The sequence below is a fragment of the Tubulanus polymorphus genome, chromosome 9 (assembly GCF_964204645.1).
Source record: "Tubulanus polymorphus chromosome 9, tnTubPoly1.2, whole genome shotgun sequence".
NCBI classification, from domain to species: domain Eukaryota; kingdom Metazoa; phylum Nemertea; class Palaeonemertea; order Tubulaniformes; family Tubulanidae; genus Tubulanus; species Tubulanus polymorphus.
In genome coordinates, this window is record NC_134033.1 from 1,514,830 (window position 1) to 1,540,211 (window position 25,382).

Here is a 25,382-nt window from a genome sequence, read left to right on the forward strand (position 1 = left end):
TTTGTCAGTTATAACCATAGTTTCTGATTGTTGCTACGGCGGTTGTCACCCAGATTGATGATTTACCCCTAGGGATAACTTTGATACTCAGTCTATGAAACCGGGCCCAGATTGATGATTTACCCCTAGGGATAACTTTGATACTCAGTCTATGAAACCGGGCCCTGGATTTTTTTTAACCCAATCAAGAAGTTACCGAATTTAAAAGCTAAGTTTAGGTAACTAGGGACCCTGTGCCGAGTCTACTGTATATGAGGCCATCCCAAATTAATTGTCTGTTTGCCGTAACGCGGACTCAAATTTTCGGGATGAGTCCGTGGGTAGAAATGTTTTTTTGCAAGATTTTAGGGCAAAAAACAAATTCATCACCTTTTTTATATGGAAATAATATCATCGAGAAAAATTCATTTCGATGAATCCCCAAAAAAAATTTTCACTCGGTACGTTTGAAGTCGGGTCGGTCGGGTTACGGCAAACAGACCATCATTTTGGGATTAATTAATGAATTAATTTACTAATTAATTTATTTTCTGATCTCGTAGGTCGTGATGTGTAATAACGCGGAGGAGCTACACGAGTATATCGACGTGTGCGAACTGACAGACGACTTCGGAGGATCAATTCACTACAACCACGAACAATGGGTTCAACACAGAGCTGTACGTTCTTTCACCCTATGACGTCATCCATAGAATTCATCTATAGATCCTAGTAGTAGTAAACATGGCTGCCTTCGTAAATCCCCCTATAACATCATCAAATTACTGACTTAGGAAATGATTAGCAGTTGAGATAAACCCCCTATGATATCATCAAATTCGTAAAGACAACTAACATGAATCCACCTATGACATCATCAAACTGTAATAATGTCTCTTGGATGGATTTTATAATTGGTTGATGTCAAAGGAGGCGTTTGCAAAGGTTGCCATCTCATTTGACGTTAATTAATTTTTTTTTCTAAATTTTCAGGCGATCGAAAAGTTTTCGTCGAACATGAACGACATTTGTAAAACAATGCAGGAATTCATAACTCAACTGCAGGAGACGGAGATGCCGAACGATACTCCCGGAACGCAGGAGCTGATCAGAGATCACAACGCTCAGCGTAAAGAGGTTCAGGAGGACTTACAGAGCGCCGTCGATCACGGGGAGTCGTTATTGAACTGTATTCGTAGTCTCGACGACTGGGCAGACGCTGCAACAGTGACAGACGCATCGGCAGCAGCAGCAGCAGCTGAGGCGTCGCGGTCAAATAATCTAGTTCATATTATAGCTGTAGAAAGGTTAATAATTCTCTCTACTCTCTCTATCTTACTCTCTTTGTCTCCCCACTCTCTCTCCTCTCCTCCCTCTCTCCTCCCCCTCTTTCCTCTCTCCTCACTCTCTCCGCTCTCTCCTCTCACTCTTCCCTCCTCTCACTCTCCCCTCCTCTCAGCCTTCCTTCTCTCAGGGTGGCGCCACTGACCTGGAAAACCTGGAAAACTCAGGGAATCAGAAACTCTGGGAATCAAAAAAAAAGCTTAAAAATTCTGGAAAACTCGACAATTTGACAAATTTTACCAAAAACCTGGAAAACTCAAGGAATTCAGACCATTTTATTGACCGTGTGTTTCTTTATCAATACGTGATTCAATGAAAAATGATTGAATTGTAAACATCTAAATTTCTCTGATTCACTCTCAGAGGGGATTTGTAGATGGCAGATTTGTGGTGGCTGCCCTGTTCTTTCTCTTTTCTCCCGCTCAGCGTAGAACCACCATATAGAAAAAAATGTTGATAAAATATATTGAATGTCTTTAGTGGGTTCAGGCAGCATAGATTTTATATTTTTAGGTTATTGGAACAGTTGACCGAAACCATGGACAACTTTGACGATTTTTGGAGTAAACACGAAAAGAAGCTCGGACAATGTTTACAACTGAGGAAATTTGAGGAAGATTTTAGACAGGTATGAAAAATAGAAATACATTGAGTGAGGGGCTACAGTTGCTGAAAAGTTGATAAAAGTTTATCTGCGGATGGTCGACATAGTGACAATTTAAAGTTCATATAGTTCATCGATAGATTCAAACATCAACAATAACCGTGGAATTATAGGTCCAGAACTGTGTCACTGGTTCCAGCAACTGTGGACTGGATCCAGTAACTGTGGAACTGAATCCAGTAACTGTGGAACTTGGTCCAGTAACTGTGGAACTGAATCCAGCAACTGTGGAACTGGATCCATGAGCTGTGTAACTGGATCCAGAACTGTGGAACTGGATCCAGAACTGTGGAACTGGATCCAGCAACTGTGGAACTGGATCCAGAACTATAGAACTGGTTCCAGCAACTGTGGAACTGGATCCAGCAACTGTGGAACTGGATCCAGCAACTGTGGAACTGGATCCAGTTACTGTGGAACTGCATTCAGTTACTGAAACTGGACTGCAGTTGGTGAAAAGTTGGTAAGAGTCATCAGTGGATAATCAGAAGTGACAAGCAAAAGTTCATTGTTGATATCGTTTTTATCCGATGGTTATCTTTAACCAACTTTCCAGCAACTGCAGCCCCTGATCTTTGATTTGAAATTTTACTTTTATCCGAACTGTTTAAAATGTGCCCGATTTCGTCGTCCGTAGATTCAATACATGATGGATAAATATCTGGATGAGTTGGAGCACATGACCGAGGCGGGAGAGACGCTCCAACGCGTCGAGACGTTGCTCCAACGAGTCGAACAGATCCGCGACGAGACGACCGAAGCGATCGAGAAAGCGGATGAACTGATCGAAAATGGAGAGAAGTTCATCGGAGAGGATTACTACGCCGTCGACTGCATCCGACCGAAGTGTATGGAACTGAAACGAATGCGAGATCAGCGTCGAGAATTACTCGACGGCAGACGTAAAACTCTCGAGACGAGTTACGAGTTACAAACTCGTATCGATAAAGTAAGTAAAAACTCAATCTCCAGTGCATAGTCATGGCTTAGACTTAAAACCAGTCTAAGACTTACTTAGTTCTTTAGCCAATCTAACAACTTAAGACCAGTCTATGCTCATTTTAGTTCTTTAGCCAATCTAACAACTTAAGACCAGTCTAAGCTCATTTTGGTTCTATAACCAATCTAACAACTTAAGACCAGTCTATGCTCATTTTAGTTCTATAGCCAATCTAACAACTTAAGACCAGTCTATGCTCATTTTAGTTCTTTAGCCAATCTAACAACTTAAGACCAGTCTAAGCTCATTTTGGTTCTATAACCAATCTAACAACTTAAGACCAGTCTATGCTCATTTTAGTTCTTTAGCCAATCTAACAACTTAAGACCAGTCTAAGCTCATTTTGGTTCTATAGCTAATCTAACAACTTAAGACCAGTCTAAACTCTTTTGGTTCTATAACCAATCTAACAACTTAAGACCAGTCTAAGCTCATTTTAGTTCTATAACCGATCTAACAACTTGAGACCAGTCTAAGCTCATTTTAGTTCTATAGCCAATCTAACAACTTAAGACCAGTCTAAGCTCATCTTAGTTCTATAACCAATCTAATAACTTAAGACCAGTCTAAACTCATTTTAGTTCTATAAACAATCTAACAACTTAAGACCAGTCTAAGCTCATTTAAGTTCTATAACCAATCTAACAACTTAAGATTTAGGACCACATTTGGACTTAAGTCACCACCGTGCAACTAGCCCCTGTAAGCTCCATTCAGGGGCCGGTTTCACGATCGAGGCTTATATTCTAGGTCAACTCAAAGCGATGTCTGAGTTTGATAGTAGACTGTAAAGTCCAATAGCTGAAAATCCAGGTCGGCCATTCACCAGAATTTCCTTTTCTTTAAGAATGTCTGGAGAATATCCGGGAAAGTATTTTGAGATTGCTAGATCGCGCGTAAAATTAAACAGTTTGCGTCTATTTCTTATGTATTTGTGATTAATTGATCAGATTCTTAGCAGATCAAGTCAGAGAAAACAACGTGTATATCAGGGAATAGTCTGGGGAAAAGCGAGTCAAATGAAATCGGCCACCTTGAAGAGGTTTTAGAGTTCATTTCGATTTTATTTTTGCAGGCTAGTCAATGGTGCACGCATGGAGTTGATCTCCTGGCAACGCAACAGATCGAAAACATCCAGACAGAAGACGGCGCTAAAGCGGCGATTGCGGATATCGAAACGTTTCTCGTGACGGTTAAAGATTTGAAATTGAACAATCCGAAAGAATTTCGCAATCAATTCGAGCACATCCTTACTTCTGATACGCGGGTAAGTTTAATACGGAACCAATATTATTGATTCTGTAGGTTCATCACTGGTTTAATCTTTTGTACAGAAAACGTGTTGTAGCTGCTATGCAGCTATATTGAATATCTTGTTTATTTTCAAACAGAAAACCCGTTATTGCTGCTTTTGAATAACTTGTTTATTTTTTAAAGGAACTTCATAATCTTTTCGTTCTCTTATAGTCCATGATCAACTGATTTAGAAATTAACAGAAAACCTGCAATGGCTGCTTTGCAGCTATATTGAATATCTTTCGAACAGAAAACCTGTTATTGCTGCTTTTGAATAACTTGTTTATTATTGAAAGGAACTTCATAATCTTTTCGTTCTCTTAAAGTCGATGATTCAACTGATTTTGATTTCATGATTTCAAACGAACAGAAAACCTGCAATGGCTGCTTTGCAGCTATATTGAATGTTTCATTATTTTCTGTTCTCCCACAGTCGACGGTTCAACAGGTTTTAAAACGAATCGACGACGTTCGAAACATGTGCGAGAAACGTCGCGACAGTTTGCGCCGCGTGGCGGATAAACCACCGCGCCCTGTTCAGGCCGTCATACCGAAACCGTCGTCGGTGGCGACGCCGTCACCGCGTAAACACAAAACCACACCGACAAAATCGCCATCCGATCTCGATTTGAGGAGGCGTAAACATCTGTCGGATTCGAATAAGAAATCTCGAAGTCTCGATCATCGTAAGGTAAGAAAATTTCGACTCGAATAAGCTTACCCTGGTTATAATGGGGACTCTACATTCGACTGTGGCAATCGAGGATTCCACTTGTGGCAATCGAGGATCCTCCAGGTGTCGCTAGTGTGTATTCAGACAACAAATTCTCAGATTCAAATTAAAATCTTTCCCTTATTTCTCAAATTCTGTGAATGATGATCAGTAAAATTTACCCTATATACGAACCTAAAGATCATCTGTGTTTATCAAGAGCAGTGATTTGCCTTATTTCTGATGAGGGAGGCTGAAAATCTAGATGAAAGTTCATCGAAAATGAACTAGATTTTGACAGGGATGTCGCACTGATACGCACGCCATCTAGTGGGACAGCTTGTGGCGCAAAGTCCTCATCGTAGCCAATTTGGATGCCTGTGAAATTAAGAAAACTTAAAGAAACAAGGATAATTCAAGGCTTTGTGATCTTCTGGGTCATTTTTGTTGGAAGGTAGCTGACTAACTACTAGCGACACCTGATGGATCCTAACTTGCCACGGTATCAATGTGTGTTTCAGATTCGTTTGGAAGTTGTGAAAGTTGACGATAATGACAGTAGTACGTCTGTCGACAGCGAGGGGGAGCTGCCGTACTTGTCTATGATATCGGGCAGTAAATCGCAAGGCAGTTTGATCGAAATGGATTCACTTCACGCTAAACGAGGGTATGTTAGTCTGCTCGCCCACTGTTAGATCCGTCTGCTCATGGAGAGTAGAGATCGCCCTCTGCATTTAAAACTACGTACTAAAATATTTGAAAATCATGCGCCGTGTCATTAAGTAAACAGGATATACTCTAAACATTATAAACATGAAATTTTGTATTCCTGAAGATAGATGACTATTATTAAGATATACCAGTAGTTGAAACATTGAAATAAATTACCTCAAGGAAACATTTTGGGCGCATTTTTTTCTGCATTTTTTTTTGATTTTTTGGTCTTGAGTTGTTAGATTACCGGTAGCTTTAGAACTTCAAATTGGTCCTCAGCTGGTCCTAAATCTAAGCCATGGATATTCAACTGGCCCGTGAACTCAATTCGGGTCTAATTTAGTCAGTTCCAAATATTTCTAAGTCGCTAATAACTTCAAAATGATGAAGGTCATGGTGCAGGGAAAGTTACAAGTATTTATCTCGATATTTTGTTTTCAGGTTGGTAATGCGAGAGTTGATAGAGACCGAACGTCTTTACGTATCTGAGTTAAACAGTATCATTGTTGGATACCTGCATCAGTTACACAGTACCGAGATGAAACACGTCGTGCCAGACGCGTTGAAGGCGAAATCTTCGATACTGTTCGGTAACCTCGAGGAAATCTACGCCTTCCATTCCAAGTGAGTTTAATTCACGCGATGAAGTTGACCAGTTGAAATTGTGGCTCGGAAAATCTGAAATTTCGATTTGGAGACAAATTGTCGATTTCTGAATTAGCCCAGTTCCTCAGGTGTCAGTGTAAGGTTGACTCAGGTTGAAACTAATTCATTATCGATAGTTTTTGGTCTAGTAACTGTGGAACCTAGTCCAGATCTTTGGAACTTGGTCCAGTAACTGTTGAACTGGCTCCATAATTGTGGAACTGTCCTGTCCTGTGGCATGGTGGATAAGGTGTTTGACTCACAACTGAGAGGTTGAGGGTTCGAATCCTAGTGAAACCATGCATTCAGGCAGGACACATATCAGTGTTCGTCGACTCACTGATTAAAAAAAGAAGACGCTGTGGGACAATGCCCAACTACGGGTCCTCCACATTACTCTAAAGAAGAAAAGAAGAAGAAGAACTGGGTTCAGTAACTGTTGAACTGAGTTCATAACTGTGGAACTGGGTTCAGTAACTGTTGAACTGAGTTCATAACTGTGGAACTGGGTTCAGTAACTGTTGAACTGAGTTCATAACTGTGGAACTGGGTCCAAAAGTTTGGAACTGGATCCATAACCGTGGAACTGGCTACAGAACTATGAACCAGTAACTGTGGAACTGGTGCCAGTAAATGTGCAACTGTTTATTCTGTAATTGTTTCACTTATTTCAGTATATTTCTGCGCGATTTAGAGAACTGTATCGACACGCCTTCCCTGGTCGGACAATGTTTCATAGACAGGGTAAATTATAAACTCGTGAATTGTGTAACTGAATCCTGGGACTGGAACTCATTTCATTTTGTCGATTTTCTTACAGAAAGGCGAGTTTCAAATCTATAGTAAATACTGCCAGAATAAAACTCATTCGGACGGACTGCGAAAACTCATCGGTGACAATCACGAGTTCTTCAAAGAATGTCAGAAGAAACTGGGACATCGTTTACCGCTGAGTGCTTACCTGCTGAAACCGGTTCAACGGATAACTAAATACCAACTACTACTCAAGGTATAGTTATGATTCCTCAAGCTTGGTTTAGTTTTAAGGCTGGTCCAGTTGATTTCATGATTCCAGAAGGCCGATCTAACAATCTTAGTCCAGTCTCTTGTTTTTCTACTAGGATAAGATTTGTCTTTCTAAAACCGATTTCAATTCTGGAAACAACCTGATTTTAGTGTACGTCTGCTGCTAGTACACAAGGTCGTGTACGTCTGCTGCTAGTACACAAGGTCGTGTACGTCTGCTGCTAGTACACAAGGTCGTGTACGTCTGCTGCTAGTACACAAGGTCGTGTACGTCTGCTGCTAGTACACAAGGTCGTGTACGTCTGCTGCTAGTACACAAGGTCGTGTTGTTTGATGAAGTTGCGTTGATTATTTCAGGAGATGTATAAATACACTCAGAATGATATCGGTAACGAGGAACTAGAGGAGGCCGTCGACGCGATGTTAGAGGTTTTACGTTACGTCAATGACATCATGCACAGCGTCGCCATCACCGGATTCAAGGTAGGAATAATTAAACGCAGAAATTAGAATTATCGCCGAGTGCTCACAAGGACCATTAGTTAGAACTCAGTGGTCAGTTTTATAGACTTATTGTCCGTTTTATAGACTAGTGGTCAGTAGGTTCATTTTGTAGTGGTCAGTTTGTTAGACCAATGGTAGTTAATTTTTAGAGACCAGTGGTCAGTTAAATATATACACCAGTGGTCAATCAGTTGGTCATCTTCCATAGACCAGTAGTCAGTAAGTTTTATAGACCAGTGGTCAGTCAGTTTAATAGACCAGTGGTCAGTAAGTTGTATAGACCAGTGGTCAGTTAGTTCTATAGACCAGTGGTCAGTCAATTTTATAGACCAGTGGTCAGTCAGTTTTATAGACCAGTGGTCAGTAAGTTGGATAGACCAGTGGTCAGTAAGTTGTAACACAAGTGACAAATCCAACACAAGTAATGATTATTCTCTTATTTTATTTTCAGGGTAATTTCGATGATTTGGGTAAATTTCTGATGCAAGGCCCGTTCAACGTGTGGGTCGAACGTAAGGATACGAAACTGAAGGATATGTATTCGCGTTTCACCGGTAAACCGATGCATCGTAACGTGTTCCTCTACGAGCGCGGAATTCTACTGTGTAAAAAACACGAAGATCCAAATCATATCGAAAAGGCGACGTATATATATAAAAACATGCTGAAGGTGAGAGAAATGTTTTATCGTCCTGGACGAGAGGTCAACACCTCAATCTAAAACTAATCTTAGATCTTAATACAGGGGCCTGTTGCACTGTTGTGACTTAAGTCCAAAAGTAGTCTTAAATCTTAAGACTGGTCTTCAGTTGTTAGAGTGGCCATAGAACTAACTTGGTCTTAGACTGGTACTAAGTCTAAGCCACGACTATGCAACCGGCCCCTAGTCTTAAGTTACTAGATTGGCTATAGAACCAAAATGAGCTGAGACTGGTCTTAAGTTGTTAGATTGGCTATAGAACTAAAATGAGCTGAGACTGGTGTTGAGTTGTTAGATTGGCTTTAGAACTAAAATGAGTTTAGACTGGTCTTAAGTTGTTAGATTGGCTATGGAACCAAAATGAGCTTATACTGGTCTTAAGTTGTAAAATTGGCTATAGAACCAAAATGAGCTTAGACTGGTCTTAAGTTGTTAGATTGGTTATAGAACCAAAATGAGTTTAGACTGGTCTGACATTGTTAGATTGGCTTTAAAACCAAAATGAGTTTAGAACTATTGGATAAGGTCTATGCTTAAGCTAAACTGCTGCAAATTCTTTTTGTAATTTATTTCAGATGTCCGACATCGGACTGACGGAGAACGTCAAAACCGACAAGAAAAAGTTCGAAATCTGGTCTCAAGGTCGTACCGAAGTGTACATCTGCCAGGCTTTGACGCAGGAGATGAAATTGCTTTGGTTGAAAGAAATAAAACGTGTTTTGATGCTGCAGTTCGCTTCATTGAAAGGTTAGAGTAAAACTTGTTAAGCGTGAATCTTGCATAGGAATTTTTTTCTTACTTAAAATCAGGGGTTAGTTGTAGGGTTGTGACTGAAGTCCAAAAGTGGTCTTAAATCATAAGACCAGTCTGAAATGTTTAGATTGGCTATAGAACTGAGTAGTTGGTCTAAAACTGGTCTTCAGTTGTTAGACTGGCTATAGAACCAAAATGACTAGTTCAATCTAAGTTTAGAATAAGTTTGTTATTTGTATGACGTGATATACTTCAATATAGCATAGTTTTTCACTCCTAAAATGTGGATTTTTTGGTCAATATCTCTTCAGAACAACAAGTCCGGATCCGTAAAGGATCGATGGTCACTCTCACGTCTGTCGGGTCGAACAGTAGCGCGGAGACGGATAACATTTCCTGTAGCAGGTAAGATCCTTTTACGTATTCCACTTCCATGGTTCCACTGTTTAAAATATTGGTTGCGTTCAATTTTAGTTTTAAGTGAAAATAGTCGAAACAAATATTTGTTCTGTGCTAGTAAAATATTTGAAAATTAGCCGTCTAACTGGCTCCTGTATCTCCCATATTTTTCAGTCGACCTGCTTCCGTTTTTTCGCGTATCGAAAACAACAATCCGGGCGTCATACCGGAAGACAGCGCTGACTATCGTTACGACGAAGGCTGGACGTCGGAGGAATTTGATTCAGAAGATGACAGCGGCGCGTATCCTAGCTCTTCTAGTTTACAGGTAATAACAGGTTCTACGTTAACATAGACACAAGTGAATTTATTTCGTTCAAGAAAATCCTAAGTTTGACTGATTCAATCCTATCATTTATTTTCCAAGCTTCTAATAGTTTTTTCTTTAAAATTGCAAGAAAGTTTCTTGTTTTCAAGTGTTGAATATTCAAATTTTGAATTATTAACTGTTGCGTTTGTTGCAAACTAACGGTTCTTTTATGTCATCATAAAATCAATCATCGTTAATCGCGTATGCGCTTCTTTCGAGCGTTCGCGACATTCAAATTTTGAATTCTAACGGTTTTGTTTGTTGTAGAATTGTTTGTTATTACACTATGCCGCGTTGGCAGACTATCACCGCGTCGATGACTCCGAATTGAGTATGAAGGAAGGCGATCTGGTCGACGTGCTGAAATGCGGCTCCGAGGGCTGGTGGTACGTGCGTCACGTATCCCGCGGCGACGAGGGATGGGTTCCGTCGAGTTATCTCGAGGTCGAATCTCAACGAGGATCTCGATCGACTTTATCAGTTAGCAGTATTGGTAAGTTTTATTCAATATGGCCACTATGGCAGCCAGTTCAGTTTTAGATATGGCCACCATTGGAGCTAGTTTGGTTTTCAATATGGCGACCATGGAAACTAGTTTAGTTTTGAATATAGCCACCATGGCAGCTAGTTCAGTTTTCAATATGGCCACCATGGCAGCTAGTTTAGTTTTCAATATGGCCACCATGGCAGCTTATTTCATTTCCACCGTAAATTTATTTTGATTCGTCATTTTCAGAATCGACTAACGGAAACCAACACAGCGTATCCAGTAGTCATAGCAACCTCATGAAAATAAGCAGCAGCATTACGCATCTCGACGGTACATCCGTGTAACCACGGTAACCAGTAAACGCCATCCGGATTCCGGATGCTGGGTACTGTGATTAACTACCGCTTCGCGCAGGCGCCGGCCTCGTGAACGTCCTATGGCTATCACTATACAGTGGCAGCGCGTGCGGACTCATATTTTGACGCAGGATTTAATGGGGCCAGTATGGAATCTTTATATGCAACGAACACTGTTGGACTAACGTGCCGTTATCAAGGCGACCAATTCTATCGGAATAATACCACGCATTACTATTCACATATTCCACTTGTTTAAAGTTGATAACAGCAACAGCAGCTGCAGCAGCAGCAGCAGCATCAGCGGCAATTTAACATCTTTTGTTTACTTAACACAATGATTCATGAATAGATACATGATACACCTTTAACTGTGTTAGAATTCTATATAACATGTTTACAATTGTATGATAGGTAGACCTACTCTGTATGGTTATAATTAGGTTCACTATTCTACAGTAGGTAGACCTACCCTGTAAACTCCTATTCTACATAAGGTTCACAATTCTACAGTAGGTTCATCGAGTATCGATATCAATTTGCGTACATTGTTAAAACGGTTCTATCACCCTTCGTTAGTGGTGGTGGCAGAGTATCTGAAGGTTTTCCTCTGACCTCCCAACTCTTTTTGAGAAAGAGGGTAATGATATCCTGAGTGGAGCTCAGCAAGTTCAAGAATGTCAGTATATGATCCCAGGAGAATCAGTGTATCATCTCGGCTTGACCCCCAGACATCAGTTCCGTACCTGACTCGGACAGCAATCGGTTTTAAATGATAAATATATTGAACTATTGAATGTAGATTGTCTCCTGTATCTCATATCATTTACATTCCCGAATATTTAAAGATATTTTAAAGAAACTATTTATGTTTTGTTACAGTATGATATGTTTATATATATTTCATCCTGCCATTTTATTTATTTTTCCACTATTTGTTTATGATGATATTTTGTGCGCGTCTTTTGATTTATGTTTTTTCAACCGCTGCGGTTTCGCTATTTTAGAAAAATGCTTTATTCATAATTTGTTCTCTACATTCCAGCCACAATCAATAGCTTTTATTAAACAGGACCCAATTCGACAGTTAGTGGATCCAGTTCCACAGTTAGTGGATCCAGTTCCACAGTTAGTGGATCCAGTTCCACAGTTACTGGACTCAGTTACACAATTCTTTATCTAGTTCTACAGTTGCTGGATTCAGTTCAACAGTTATCACAGGTTTTACATTGAACTTAATTTGAGTATTTGAACTATTAATTTGAATGTGCAGTTAATTTGAAAATTTGAGCAGTTAATTTGAATACCGTATTTGAGCAGTAAATTTGAAGATTTGAGCAGTTAATTTGAATATTTGAACTGTTAACTTGAATACCGTATTTGAGCAGTTAATTTGAAGATTTGAGAAGTTAATTTGAATTTTTTACCGTCCTGTATATGCCGTTAAATATATATATGCCGTCCTCTCAATCAATGATATTGATCTTGTGTTGTTAGGCTTTTGCTTTCGTCCATTCACAGTACAGTGACTGTATAATGTCACTGTACTTACTTTGTATCTCGATTATCTTCTCTTTTACATATGTTTTAATATTTTAAAGACAATTTTTGTATCCCTCACGTCTCTGTACATCTCTATATACCGTTCTCGAAAGATGGTTGGCTCCGTAATTCCCTGTATGACATCATCAAATTCCCAATGGTCTCTGATCTAGACCCTTCCAAGATGGCCATAGTCGTAGGTGATTGTTGATGTACATCATAAGGGGATTTATGAAGGCTGGCATATTTTTAGGAAGGGCGTCCTAAAGATAAAATCATCTCCAGTTCAATTCAATGATGTCATAGTGGGATTCATGGAGGCAGCCATCTTTTCTGAATTCTCAACCCTGAAGGTGGTTGGTTTTTTCGTGAGATTGTAATTTTCGCTTGCCTCCGATATTTTATACCTGTCCTTCGCAGCAGGTGGCGCTAGGCATCTGCTGGATGAATGGATCAACGGCGCAGAAATCTCTGATATTTCTGCGTTCATTTCGATAAACTAAGTACAAATATCTCTGCAGTTCGAAGGTCTCCAGATCTGGTCCGGAGTCACAATTTCGGGTTTTAGACTCAACTATAATTTGTCTAAAACCAAAACATAGACAGGCTTTTTAGGGCCCAGAAGTGCAGTTGCGTTTTCAGCCCGAAAGCGGTCTTTCAAGTTTGAACCTAATCAAGTCCTAGATCAAAACTTCGACTATGCTACTGGCCCCAAGTCAGGGCACTGGCTCCGGAGACCTTCACGCGCTTTCTGGTAGAGACTTTATTTTGTACTTATTAGAAGGACAGATAAATATTGGTTCCACGGTGAAGAGCAGAATTTCATCTTGTTAAAAGTTACCTTTCATAACTGGTTTAGTGTTTCGTGTAAATTAATTACTGGTTGAGGGCTCCGTGTGGAAGGCTCCTGGTGGAGGACTCCACATGGATGACTGGTTTGTTTTATTAATCTCTGCGTTGGGGGCTGGTTTCATGGAGAATTCCTCCTCATATTGAATCAGCCCTCGGTTATTTCGGTTTTCAGTTTGTTTCGCATTTTCGAGATCTCCGCATTCTGCATTTAGTTCTGCTCTTGTTTAAAACGGACCTTAGTGTTGTCGCGTAATTTAGACGAGCAATTATTCAACTTATCGAATCATGCCAATTCAATATCTGGTTTAGAATATTAGCGTCGGGTGTTTAGCTAATTTAAGCATCAAAAAACGAATTCCGTAGAACCTGATTAAGAGAAAACCCGCTGTTTCAATCTAAATAACTGTTTATTCTTACGTCTCCGTTCCTCTTCAGAGTTTATTTCACAATGGACATATGTGGTAGAATTCAACTCAAAGTAAGAAAAATTAGATTGATAACTTCGGTTTCTCTCGTCAAGACTGGACATAGTTTCAACTATTTACAACTGTGGAACCTCGTTACATCAAACCTCGGGACGCTAGAAACGTATGTTTGTTAAAAACGATACTTTGTTCATTCAAATTGTGTCATTTTTGACAAGTTTGATAGATACATAGGTAAATCCCAAGGTTCCGCTGTTAATTCTTAGAAGCATTGGTTGATATAGTGATAAAGGGGGGAGTAAATTATTGAGAAGTGCTATTATTTGTGTGGGGGAGGGAACTTCGCAAAGTGATAGGGTTTTTAATTTTCTAGGCTGTCAGATTTTAGAAGCGCATCCATTGAAAAAATGCACATTAAACTCTGCTATCTGGAATCCAACTTGAATATCAGTGTATAGTATTTATTAGTACCTATTAGGTATTCCTATCAGTCCACTACTACATATTAACTGCTGTTCAACAGTATTTGTTAAAGGCCTGATAAATCATTGTGATATTCAAGTTCCAACACTTTCAGTCAAATACATTAGAATCTGTCTCTGCGGTTATGTTGAGACCGGTAAAATTCTACCCCGAGTTTGTGTCAAATACTGAGTACCGGCAAGAGTTTGTGAAATACAGTAGATTATGTTTCCTACCACAGATAAAGTGATGTTGGACCATAAAATTGGGGTCAAATTTGGAAATCTAAAAGATTTTGAAAGTTAATGTCTTACAGGAGTCCTCTGTATTTCCACATGTTTATGTAATCAATGTCTTAATCACTGTAAATACCGATGGTCTACGTGACGTAGGAATTAAAGTTTCCGTGTAAAAATGCTATTCCTGCATCAGAATAAATTATTGTTCTTATTTGTAAGTTAAATATTATCAGGATGTTGTTTATATCACTGCTGTCGGACTATTCAGAGATCAGTTCAAACTGTTTTCATCCTCTAGAACTGTACCGTGTTCAAACCTACTCGGAATCACTACCATCACCATCATCACCATCATCTCTACCATCACCTTCCCCAGCATCACCATCCCTTCCCCAGTATCACCACCACCTTCCCCAGCATCGCCACCACCTTCCCCAGCATCGCTATCACCTTCCCCAGTATCACCACCACCTTCCCCAGTATCACCACCACCTTCCCCAGTATCACCACCACCTTCCCCAGTACCACCATCACCTTCCCTAGCATCGCCATAACCTTCCCCGCATCGCCATCACCTTCCCCAGCATCGCCATCACCTTCCCCAACATCGCCATCACCTTTCCCAACATCGCCATCACCTTCCCCAGCACCGCCATCACCTTCCCCGGCATCGTCATCACCTTCCCCGGCATCGCCATCACCTTCCCCGGCATCGCCATCACCTTCTACAGAAAAACTCGGCACCAGCAGAGAAGCGTAACATCCTTGACATCATCCCAGCTTTTACAGGGTGGTTCTTATCAACTCAACAGATGTTATATTGGGGAAAAACAACTCGAAAAACTTAACATTCAACGGCATCAGGTCAATGTCATCTTCACTTCAGTTTTCTGGTTTTACTAATGTGACTGAGTAAGAATTGTTTAATAAAGAGACTCTAGTTTACACTTAACACAAACTTAACACAAAAAAACAAAATGGTTTCCACGGTAGTTTTATTTGCAATATCACACGCGAAATAGATTTGTTGAGAAAATTCAGTTTGAAATATTTGTATTCTACATAAAGTAAAAGTGCTCCCAATTCCTATTAATTTGCACCAGTGATTTGTGGATGACTTGAGCTATGTCCGTTAAATCGGAGATACACATTAGATTAGTTGAACGAACGTCTATTGCAAATAGTTTTAAGATTCATTTAAGTGATGGTAGAATATCTGATATAACAACTTCATATATTTGAAATGTATTCGTTAAGATATTGAAGTTGAAATATTTGCAGGGTCAGTGTGGTATTATCTAGTCAGTGGTGCCGTTGTCTATTGAACCGCAAATGACCGAACCGCATTATTATCATCAAAACGCCTGTCGCTCTCTCCCCGACTATACTAGAAATACCCCGATTCAAATTTACTCTTAAGCCTAATTCTTTCATAGAAAATTGTTTCTTTAGTAGTTTCCGAGCATTGTTTTTCTGGTCACAGTGTTAGTGGTAGTTGAATGTACTAATTTACAGAATAAAATTTAATTTGCTTGAAGTTCTTCCTTTGGCATGTGAGCCTACCGCTTTACCGGATGCTAATACATTCCGCAGACAAAAGAGTTCTATCAAAAATGGTTTAAAATTCGTTTTAAAAAGATGATCCCCTTCGATAAACCTTAAACGATAGTAGAATTATTCATATACAATGGAATCGTATTAGATAATCAACGAAATTCGGCTAAGAAAAATATCTGTATTGCTCGCATGCCACAGTAAGATCGCGAGGCTGAGTTAAATATTTACCGTACAGTGCTGCCCCTATGAATAACGATAGCGGAATTTCTGCGAACTAAAATAGCGCATATTTACCGCCGGAATTTAAATGTCCTTATTACGTACAATACGGACTAGTGTGTCGTCTAATTCTGATTAAATATGATACTATGAATACTTTCTGAATTTTGTATGATATTGCCTTAATTCTTAGGTAACATATTTAATTCTTTTTAGCTTAAATTCACTTACTTATCAATCAATACAGTATTTATATGCAGAATTGGTTATTTATTTACATTTTTGAATGATAATTTATCATCTGAATTGACAAAATGTCCATATTTTTTCCTCAATATATTCTAATTGCTCGCAAATAATCAGGGAACATACAAACACCTGTCGCTCTCTCCCAGACCATACTAGAAATATTCCGATTCAAATTTACTCTTTCTAAGGCTTATTCTTTTATAGAAAAATTGTTTGGTTCAAACTTTTAGAACAGTTTCGAGAATTTGAGAATTTTCCTCGGAACCCGGCCCGCAAATCGGTAATTAGTTCGTCCACTACTGCCGTTGGAAGGCTCTGGCAAGCGAGTATTATGTTAGTTCACGTTTTCCACGCTATCGTTATACATAGCGGCAGCACTAGACGGTCGAGATTGGGTTGATCGCGCAAATTTTACTGTGGAGCGGGCTCAATTCAATCGCTAAATCTTTATTTACAATGAACTCAATTGATAAAGCCACGATGTTTTTAAATATACGAATTTTGATATTGGGTCAAAAGACAAGAATTCATGATATTTCATATCCTCACTCAGGGACGCACAGGGGGACCTCACCCCAGTTGACTTCGGCGCAAGACACGTCGTCACGACACTGAGCAGGTGAGTGAGGGACCTACTACATTTATTCTGAATCAGCCAGTCTTTGTTACACTACGGGTTCCGGGTTGTCCGGGTAACGACGGCTAGGTGCTAGGCTAACAGGGACCTCACTCGGTGTCAAAAACCACTTTCTAGCCTACACGGGCCGCACTACCATAGCCGCTTGCATTGCACATGGTGCAGGTGATAGTTTCACAAATCTTGTTGGTTGAGACCAGCTGACTCGACCAGTTAGTTACACCAGCTTTCTCCCACTGCCACAGGCTGCCTGGGCTCTTGTGTAAAACGAGAATCTGTTAATCCAATGTCGTACTGAAAACTGCTGAAAACTTTTGCCTCAGCCTTTACTTTGTCAGAGTAATTGTACTGTTTTGCTTCCCTTTTCACCCATCCTCCCTCAACCTCACCCCAACCTCCCCCAACCTCTCATCCCATCCTCCCCCAACCTCTCACATCATCCTCCCTCAACCTCTCACCCCATCCTCCCTCAACCTCACCCCAACCTCCCCCAACCTCTCATCCCATCCTCCCCAACCTCTCACATCATCCTCCCTCAACCTCTCACCCCATCCTCCCTCAACCTCACACCAACCTCCCCCAACCTCGCATCCCATCCTCCCCCAATCTCTCACATCATCCTCCCTCAACCTCTCATCCCATCCTCCCTCAACCTCACCCCAACCTCTGACCTCAACCTCCCCCAACCTCTCACCCCATTGTCCCCAACCTCATCACCCCCTCCTCCCCAACCTCATCACCCCATTGTCCCCAACCTCATCACCCCCTCCTCCCCAACCTCTCACCCCATCCTCCCACAACCTCATCACCCCATCCTCCCTCAACCTCATCACCCCATCCTCCCCCAACCTCTCAGTCAGTCTTCCTGTTAATGTAATTTCAATTTTATATTTCAGGTTTTCCTCTGTCGGGCTGTCGTGTGTAAACTTCATCATGAATACTGGACGTGGTGGACTTCAACTGAAATTCATCACAGTTTTACTTCTTCAGTCAACTTTTTCCGGACTACTAGTCAACTAACCCGACTATTAGTCAACTAACCGGACTACTAGTCAACTAACCGGACCACTAGTCAACTAACCGGACTATTAGTGAACTAACTGGACTATACGTGAACTTACCGGACTATTAGTGAACTAACTGGACTATTTAGTCAACTAACCGGACTAAAGTGGATTGATACTCATAAAAAAACAGGCAGTGGTGGACTCCAGGAGGTGTGGAACTCTGTATGTGGATTTGTGGAACTCGGTGGACTACCATTACTGCTAGACAAGGGCTAGTGAGTGTGTGAGTAGAATTTCTAATAAGTTTCCAAAACAATTATGAGAAAGCAGTTTATCTGTAAACACTGTTTACTGCATTTCATAAGAGTTGTCAATGTGGTTATTTGAAGCAGCCTGTAATTGTGTAGCAGGAATTATAATACAGGGTTTTAGTAAGAGCATCAATTTCTACCTTAAAAATTAATTGAATATTTGACATCATTGAATAAAATTCTTTTTTTGGACCGAATTTCCCAGGCAAATTTCATCAAAATTTGTGACGAAATTAAGGGGGTCAAAACACGAAATCCTGAATATCTCATTTTAATTGCCTCGGATCCAAAATCTAACCTCATATTTGTAATCAGCACCCCAAAAAACATGTCTGCACTAAGTTTCATTAAAATTGGACCAAAAAAAAATTTTGACTTTGTACCCCATTTTTGGGGTGCATATTTTGGGCATTAAAACCTTTATTTGCCCATGAAGATGAATTCCGATTCAAAATCTGATTGCGGATCCGGAATCTACACCTCAGAATACATATTCCTACCAATTTTAGAAGGAATCAGAGAAAAAAAATTTTTCGCCGAAAAAAAACTCCTGGACTAACACCTTAGATTTTTGCCATTTTTGGCCAAAAAACCGAATCTCTTCGATTTGCTTGAAATTTTAGTCCTTTATATTCTCAGGGGTGCTGATTCCAAATCTGTAATCAGATTTTGAATATCTCGAAAACTCTGGGGTCCAAGGCCTTTTGAAAATTTAGGGGTCCCCCCAAAAATTCGAATTTCTCATTTTCTGGGCCTCGGATCCGGAAAATTCGTTCAGATTTGCGATCAGCACCCCTTAATACATGGCTGAACGGAATTTCATCAAAATCGGAGACAAAAAATATTTGACCCCTGACACTCATTTTGGGAGTAGCCTACCTTAGATTGCCATTTCTCTGATACACCGGTAACTAGACTTAACTCTAACTGTGTATAACTGATTGGTGGCATCAAATCTATTAAGTTTCTTTTATATCTTTTAGGATGTTTGTCATCATTAGGATGGAATTATTTTGAGTTAGATGATCAGGATCAGATGAACTGGATAAATATGTGTGGGCAGTGTTAGACCTCACCGGGAGGATAAACAAACAAACGAACAAATATTGGGAGAACTTGACTTCAAATTTACTCTTAAGCATTATTCTTTAATAGTTTCCGAGCATTATTTCTGGTTACAGTGTTAGTGGTAGTTGAATGCACTATTATAGAGAATAAAATTTAATTTGCTTGAAGTTCTTCCTTTGGCATGTGAGCCTACCGCTTTACCGGATGCTAATACATTCCGCAGACAAAAGTGTTCTATCAAAAATGGTTTAAAATTCGTTTTAAAAAGACGATCCCCTTCGAAAAACCTTAAACGATAGTAGAATTATTCATATACAATGGAATCGTATTAGATAATCAACGAAATTCGGCTAAGAAAAATATCTGTATTGCTCGCATGCCACAGTAAGATCGCGAGGCTGAGTTAAATATTTACCGTACAGTGCTGCCCCTATGAATAACGACAGCGGAATTTCTGCGAACTAAAATAGCGCATATTTACCGCCGGAATTTAAATGTCCTTATTACGTACAATACGGACCAGTGTGTCGTCTAATTCTGATTAAATATGATACTATGAATACGTTCTGAATTTTGTATGATATTTCCTTATTTTTTAGGTAACATATTTAATTCTTTTTAGCTAAAATTCACTTACTTATCAATTAATATAGTATTTGTATACTGAATAGATTATTCATTTTCATTTTTTAATGATAATTTATCATCAGAATTGACAAAATGTCCATATTTTTTCTTCGATAAAGTCTATTTGCGCGCAAATAAACAGGGAACATACAAACACCTATCGCTCTCTCCCAGACCATACTAGAAATATCCCGCTTCAAATTAACTCCTTTAAGGCTCATTCTTTTATAGAAAAATTGTTTGGTTCGAACGTTTCAGAGCAGTTTTCAGAGTTTGAGAATTTTCCTCGGAATCCGGCCCGCAAATCGGTAATTAGTTCGTCCACTCCTGCCGTTCGAAGACTCTGGCAAGCGAGTATTATGTTAGTTCACGTTTTCCACGCTATCGTTATACATAGGGGCAGCACTAGATGGTCAAGATTAGATCGCACTATTTTTACTGTGGAGCGGGCTCAATTCAATCGCTAATTCTTTATTTACAGTGAACTATTCCCTCAATTGATAAAGACTTTAAAGCCGCGCTGATTCTAAATGTACGAATTTTGATATTGGTAAAAAAGATAAGAATTCATTCATGATATTTTATTTTCATGTCCTCAGGTACACACACTTTAGGGGGACCTCACTCACTCCAGACCCATTCGACAGTCACTGTCAGTGACTAGTGAGGCCGGGACCTACTCGAATTTAGCCTGAATCAGTCAGTCGTTGTTACTACGAGTTCCGGGTTGTTTAGGGAACGACGGCTAGGTACTAGACTAACAGGGACCTCACTCGGTGTCAATAACCACTTTCTAGCCTACACGGGCCGCACTACCCTAGCCGCTTGCATTGCACATGGTGCAGGCGATAGTTTCACCTTCAACTTCCTCCGGCACCACATCTTGTTCAGCAGGTTAAGACCAGCTGACTCGACCAGTTAGTTACACCAGCTTTCTCCCACTGCCACAGGCTGGGCTCTTGTGTAAAACGAGAATCTGTTAATCCAGTGTCGTGCTGAAAACTGCTGAAAACTTTTGCCTCAGCCTTTACTTTGTCAGAGTAATTGTACTGTTTTGCTTCCCTTTTCACCCATCCTGCCTCAACCTCATCACCCATCCTCCCTCAACCTCTCACCTCATCCTCCCTAAACCTCACCCCAACCTCTCACTTCATCCTCCCTCAACCTCTCACCCCATCCTCCCACAACCTCTCACCTCATCCTGCCTCAACCTCACCCCAACCTCTCACTTCATCCTCCCTCAACCTCATCACCCCCTCCTCCCCAACCTCTCACCCCATCCTCCCTCAACCTCATCACCCCATCCTCCCACAACCTCATCACCCCCTCCTCCCCAACCTCTCACCCCATCCTCCCTCAACCTCATCACCCCATCCTCCCACAACCTCATCACCCCATCCTCCCCCAACCTCTCAGTCAGTCTTCCTGTTAATGTAATTTCAATTTTATATTTCAGGTTTTCCTCTGTCGGGCTGTCGTGTGTAAACTTCATCATGAATACTGGACGTGGTGGACTTCAACTGAAATTCATCACAGTTTTACTTCTTCAGTCAACTTCTTCCGGACTACTAGTCAACTAACTGGACTACAAGTCAACTAACCGGACTATTAGTGAACTAACTGGACTATACGTGAACTTACCGGACTATTAGTGAACTAACCGGACTATTTAGTCAACTAACCGGACTAAAGCGGATTGATACTCATAAAAAACAGGCAGTGGTGGACTCCAGGAGGTGTGGAACTCTGTATGTGGATTTGTGGAACTCGGTGGACTACCATTACTGCTAGACAAGGGCTAGTGAGTGTGTGAGTAGAATTTCTTATAAGTTTCCAAAACAATTATGAGAAAGCAATTTATCTGTAAACACTGTTTACTGCATTTCATAAGAATTGTCAATGTGGTTATTTGAAGCAGCCTGTAATTGTGTTGCAGGAATTATAATACAGGGTTTTAGTAAGAGCAGGCAATTTCCCAGGCAAATTTCATCAAAATTTGTGACGAAATTAAGGGGGTCAAAACACGAAATCTTGAATATCTCATTTTAGGAACCTCGGATCCAAAATCTAACCCCATATTCGTAATCAGCACCCCAAAAAACATGTCTGCACTAAGTTTCATTAAAATTGGGCAAAAAAAAAATTTTGACTTTGTACCCCATTTTTGGGGTGCATATTTTGGGCATTAAAACCCTTATTTGCCCATGAAGATGAATTCCGATTCAAAATCTGATTGCGGATCCGGAATCTACACCTCAGAACACATATTCCTACCAATTCTAGAAGGAATCAGAGAAAAAAAATTTTTCGCCGAAAAAAAACTCCTGGACTAACACCTTAGATTTTTGCCATTTTTGGCCAAAAAACCGAATCTCTTCGATTTGCTTGAAATTTTAGTCCTTTATATTCTCAGGGGTGCTGATTCCAAATCTGTAATCAGATTTTGAATATCTCGAAAACTCTGGGGTCCAAGGCCTTTTGAAAATTTAGGGGTCCCCCCAAAAATTCGAATTCCTCATTTTCTGGGCCTCAGATCCGAAAAATTTGTTCAGATTTGTGATCAGCACCCAAGAATACATGTCTATACTGAATTTCATCAAAATCGGAGACAAAAAATATTTGACCCCTGACACTTATTTTGGGGGGAGTAGCCTACCTTGTATTGCCATTTCTCTGATACACCAGTAACTTTACTTAACTCTTACAATGTGTATAACTGATTGGTCGCCTCAAATCTATTAAGTTTCATTTATATCTTTTAGGATGTTTGTCATCATTAGGATGAAATTGTTGACGTTTGTGTTTGATGATCAGGACTACATCAGATGAACTGGATAAATATGTGTTGGCAGCGTTAGACCTCACCAGGAGGATAAACAAACAAACGAACTCATATTGGGAGAACTTGACTTCAGTTATAGTGAACTTTATGTCCACGAGGACTAACTATGTGATGACTTTGCTGCTGATGGGATAAATATCTGTTTGAACTAAAAACTGTAAAACTGTAAACTACTGACGGCATCTACAATCTGCAACGGGGAACATAGAAGTTCAGGTGATATACAATCCCCTCTCTGTCTCTTTCTATCATCTCTCATCTCTCACTCTCTCATTCTCATCTCTCTATCTCATTCTCATCTCTCATTCTCATTCTCATCCTCATCGCACTTTCTCATTCTCATCTCTTTGTCTCATTCTGATAGTCTCATTCTCATCTCACTCTCTCATTCTCATCTCTCATCGCACTTTCTCATTCTCATCTCTTTGTCTTATTCTCATAGTCTCATTCTCATCTCATTCTCATCTCACTCTCTCATTCTCATCTCTCATTCTCATCTCTCATTCTCATAGTCTCATCCTCATCTCTCTGTCTCATTCTCATCTCTCATTCTCATAGTCTCCATTCTCTCTCTCCTTACTCTGGTCTCATTCTCCACCATCTACGGGTTGTGATAGGAACTATGTAGTTCCTGTCTCGCCCGGTAGATGGCATTATTTTTTTGATAAAATTTGCTTAAGCAATGGATAAATATGAGTTCCCCTGCATGCTGTCAGTACGTCCCTATAGCGTAGTGGGTAGGGTGCTGGACTGCTAGTCGAATGGTTGGTGGTTCAAATCCCATATTTATATTTTATTGTTGATTAAATAAAATGTTGAATTGGTTGTTGAATAAATAAAATGTTGAATTTTGATTTTGTTCGTTTCAATAAAATGTTGAATTTTACTTTTGCAAACAAGCTGTAACAAATTCCTACTTTGAATTTGGAATAAATCCTTTGATTTGTACTTTGCGTTTGTCCTTTCCTTTTTGACTTTGTCCTTTTTGACTTGAACGTGAGCGGAAGAGTCCTTTCCGGGGCAAGTGGAAGTTGTGAGAGGGAACAGTCCTTTCCGGGGTAAAGTGCCCGAGACAAAGAGATTTTATTAAAGAGAGCATTTTATATATGGACGTTTATTTATTTACGTTACGTTACGTTACGTTACATGCGGCAAAACGAAATAATGAGTAGAGTCTGCGTCTCGAGGTTTGAAGATGGTGCTGTAGTCGGAGTAGAGTCTGCGTCTCGAGGTTTGAAGATGGTTCTGTAGTCGGAGTAGAATCTGCGTCTCGAGGTTTGAAGATGGTACTGTAGTCGGAGTAGATTCTGCGTCTCGAGGTTTGGAGATGGTTCTGTAGTCGGAGTAGAGTCTGCGTCTCGAGGTTTGAAGATGGTGCTGTAGTCGGAGTAGAGTCTGCGTCTCGAGGTTTGAGGATGGTACTGTAGTCGGGGTAGAGTCTGCGTCTCGAGGTTTGGAGATGGTTCTGTAGTCTGAGTAGAGTCTGCGTCTCGAGGTTTGAAGATGGTACTGTAGTCGGAGTAGATTCTGCGTCTCGAGGTTTGAAGATGGTACTGTAGTCGGAGTAGAGTCTGCGTCTCGAGGTTTGAAGATGGTACTGTAGTCGGAGTAGAGTCTGCGTCTCGAGGTTTGAAGATGTTGATGTAACTCAAATATTGCCGGCTGATAAACAAATCGGATAATCGTCAAGCTAATGAAGAAGATTGAATATGCAAAATGTACGGATGGGTGTAGTTTAATATAATTACCTTATCTTAATGTAAAGATACCGAAACAGCAAAATGTGGGTTGATGCGGTTCCCAATGCAGCAGCAGCAGCAGACTAGTCCAGGACGTTGCGACAAACGAGTTGTGTACATGTAGTTGTCAGTAGAAGCGAACTGGTTTCGGTTTAACCCTAAAAAGACACAATATTCATAATGTATAAATGTGTGTGAAATTGAACATCGGAAATCAGCGACAACAGCAAATTAGCCGTCATCTGTTTGTTGTTGAAATCCGACATCAACAGCAGCAGCGACACCAGTAACAGCAGCAGCAGTATCGGGATCTCCTCCGCAATCGTCAGCACCAACAGCCGCCAGTCTCATCTTGCGTTCTCAATCGCTAGGCGTCACAAATTCCTTCACGTTCCAGTCTCTCCTAACATCATCAGCCGCTAATTAGAAGGTTGTTTGCTTGAAGCCACACGTTCTTCACGCCTTGTTGCAGAGCTCTTATGGGTCGACCTTCATCACTGGACATCGGTTCTCGGACTGGCGTCGGGAGGCTCGAACCGCGCTTCTAATACCTACGTCGACCAATCAACGACGGTGCATCATCGATGCGACCGGAATGGATCAATCAGAAAGCTCGATCGCGCATTCCTGTGACAGACCCGAGTCCGTGACGCT

At 40.4% G+C, this 25,382-nt stretch overlaps 1 protein-coding gene and 2 long non-coding RNA genes across 4 annotated transcripts in view; all 3 read left to right on the plus strand.

Moving 5' to 3' along the window:
* Nucleotides 1-14,808, plus strand: part of LOC141910703 (guanine nucleotide exchange factor DBS-like) — a 34,623-nt gene extending 19,815 nt beyond the window's left edge. For both annotated transcript variants that reach the window (XM_074801435.1, XM_074801436.1), the window contains exons 5-21: nt 543-659; nt 973-1,286; nt 1,837-1,951; nt 2,625-2,936; nt 4,063-4,254; nt 4,717-4,974; nt 5,517-5,662; nt 6,151-6,333; nt 7,029-7,098; nt 7,175-7,363; nt 7,738-7,863; nt 8,336-8,554; nt 9,160-9,331; nt 9,649-9,742; nt 9,911-10,064; nt 10,374-10,599; nt 10,843-14,808. In XM_074801435.1, the coding sequence (XP_074657536.1) occupies nt 543-659; nt 973-1,286; nt 1,837-1,951; nt 2,625-2,936; nt 4,063-4,254; nt 4,717-4,974; nt 5,517-5,662; nt 6,151-6,333; nt 7,029-7,098; nt 7,175-7,363; nt 7,738-7,863; nt 8,336-8,554; nt 9,160-9,331; nt 9,649-9,742; nt 9,911-10,064; nt 10,374-10,599; nt 10,843-10,940 (2,985 nt within the window). In that variant the 3' untranslated portion in view covers nt 10,941-14,808. The remainder of the gene's footprint in view (nt 1-542; nt 660-972; nt 1,287-1,836; nt 1,952-2,624; nt 2,937-4,062; nt 4,255-4,716; nt 4,975-5,516; nt 5,663-6,150; nt 6,334-7,028; nt 7,099-7,174; nt 7,364-7,737; nt 7,864-8,335; nt 8,555-9,159; nt 9,332-9,648; nt 9,743-9,910; nt 10,065-10,373; nt 10,600-10,842) is intronic.
* Nucleotides 14,809-16,940: 2,132 nt separating this feature from the next.
* Nucleotides 16,941-19,639, plus strand: LOC141911311 (uncharacterized). The gene is made up of 3 exons (XR_012620009.1): nt 16,941-17,116; nt 18,031-18,424; nt 19,436-19,639. It is a non-coding gene; the product is annotated as an uncharacterized LOC141911311 (long non-coding RNA).
* Nucleotides 19,640-20,595: 956 nt separating this feature from the next.
* On the plus strand, nt 20,596-23,336 carry LOC141911270 (uncharacterized). Its single transcript, XR_012619995.1, has 3 exons — nt 20,596-20,679; nt 21,604-21,956; nt 22,910-23,336. It is a non-coding gene; the product is annotated as an uncharacterized LOC141911270 (long non-coding RNA).
* Nucleotides 23,337-25,382: the final 2,046 nt, after the last annotated feature.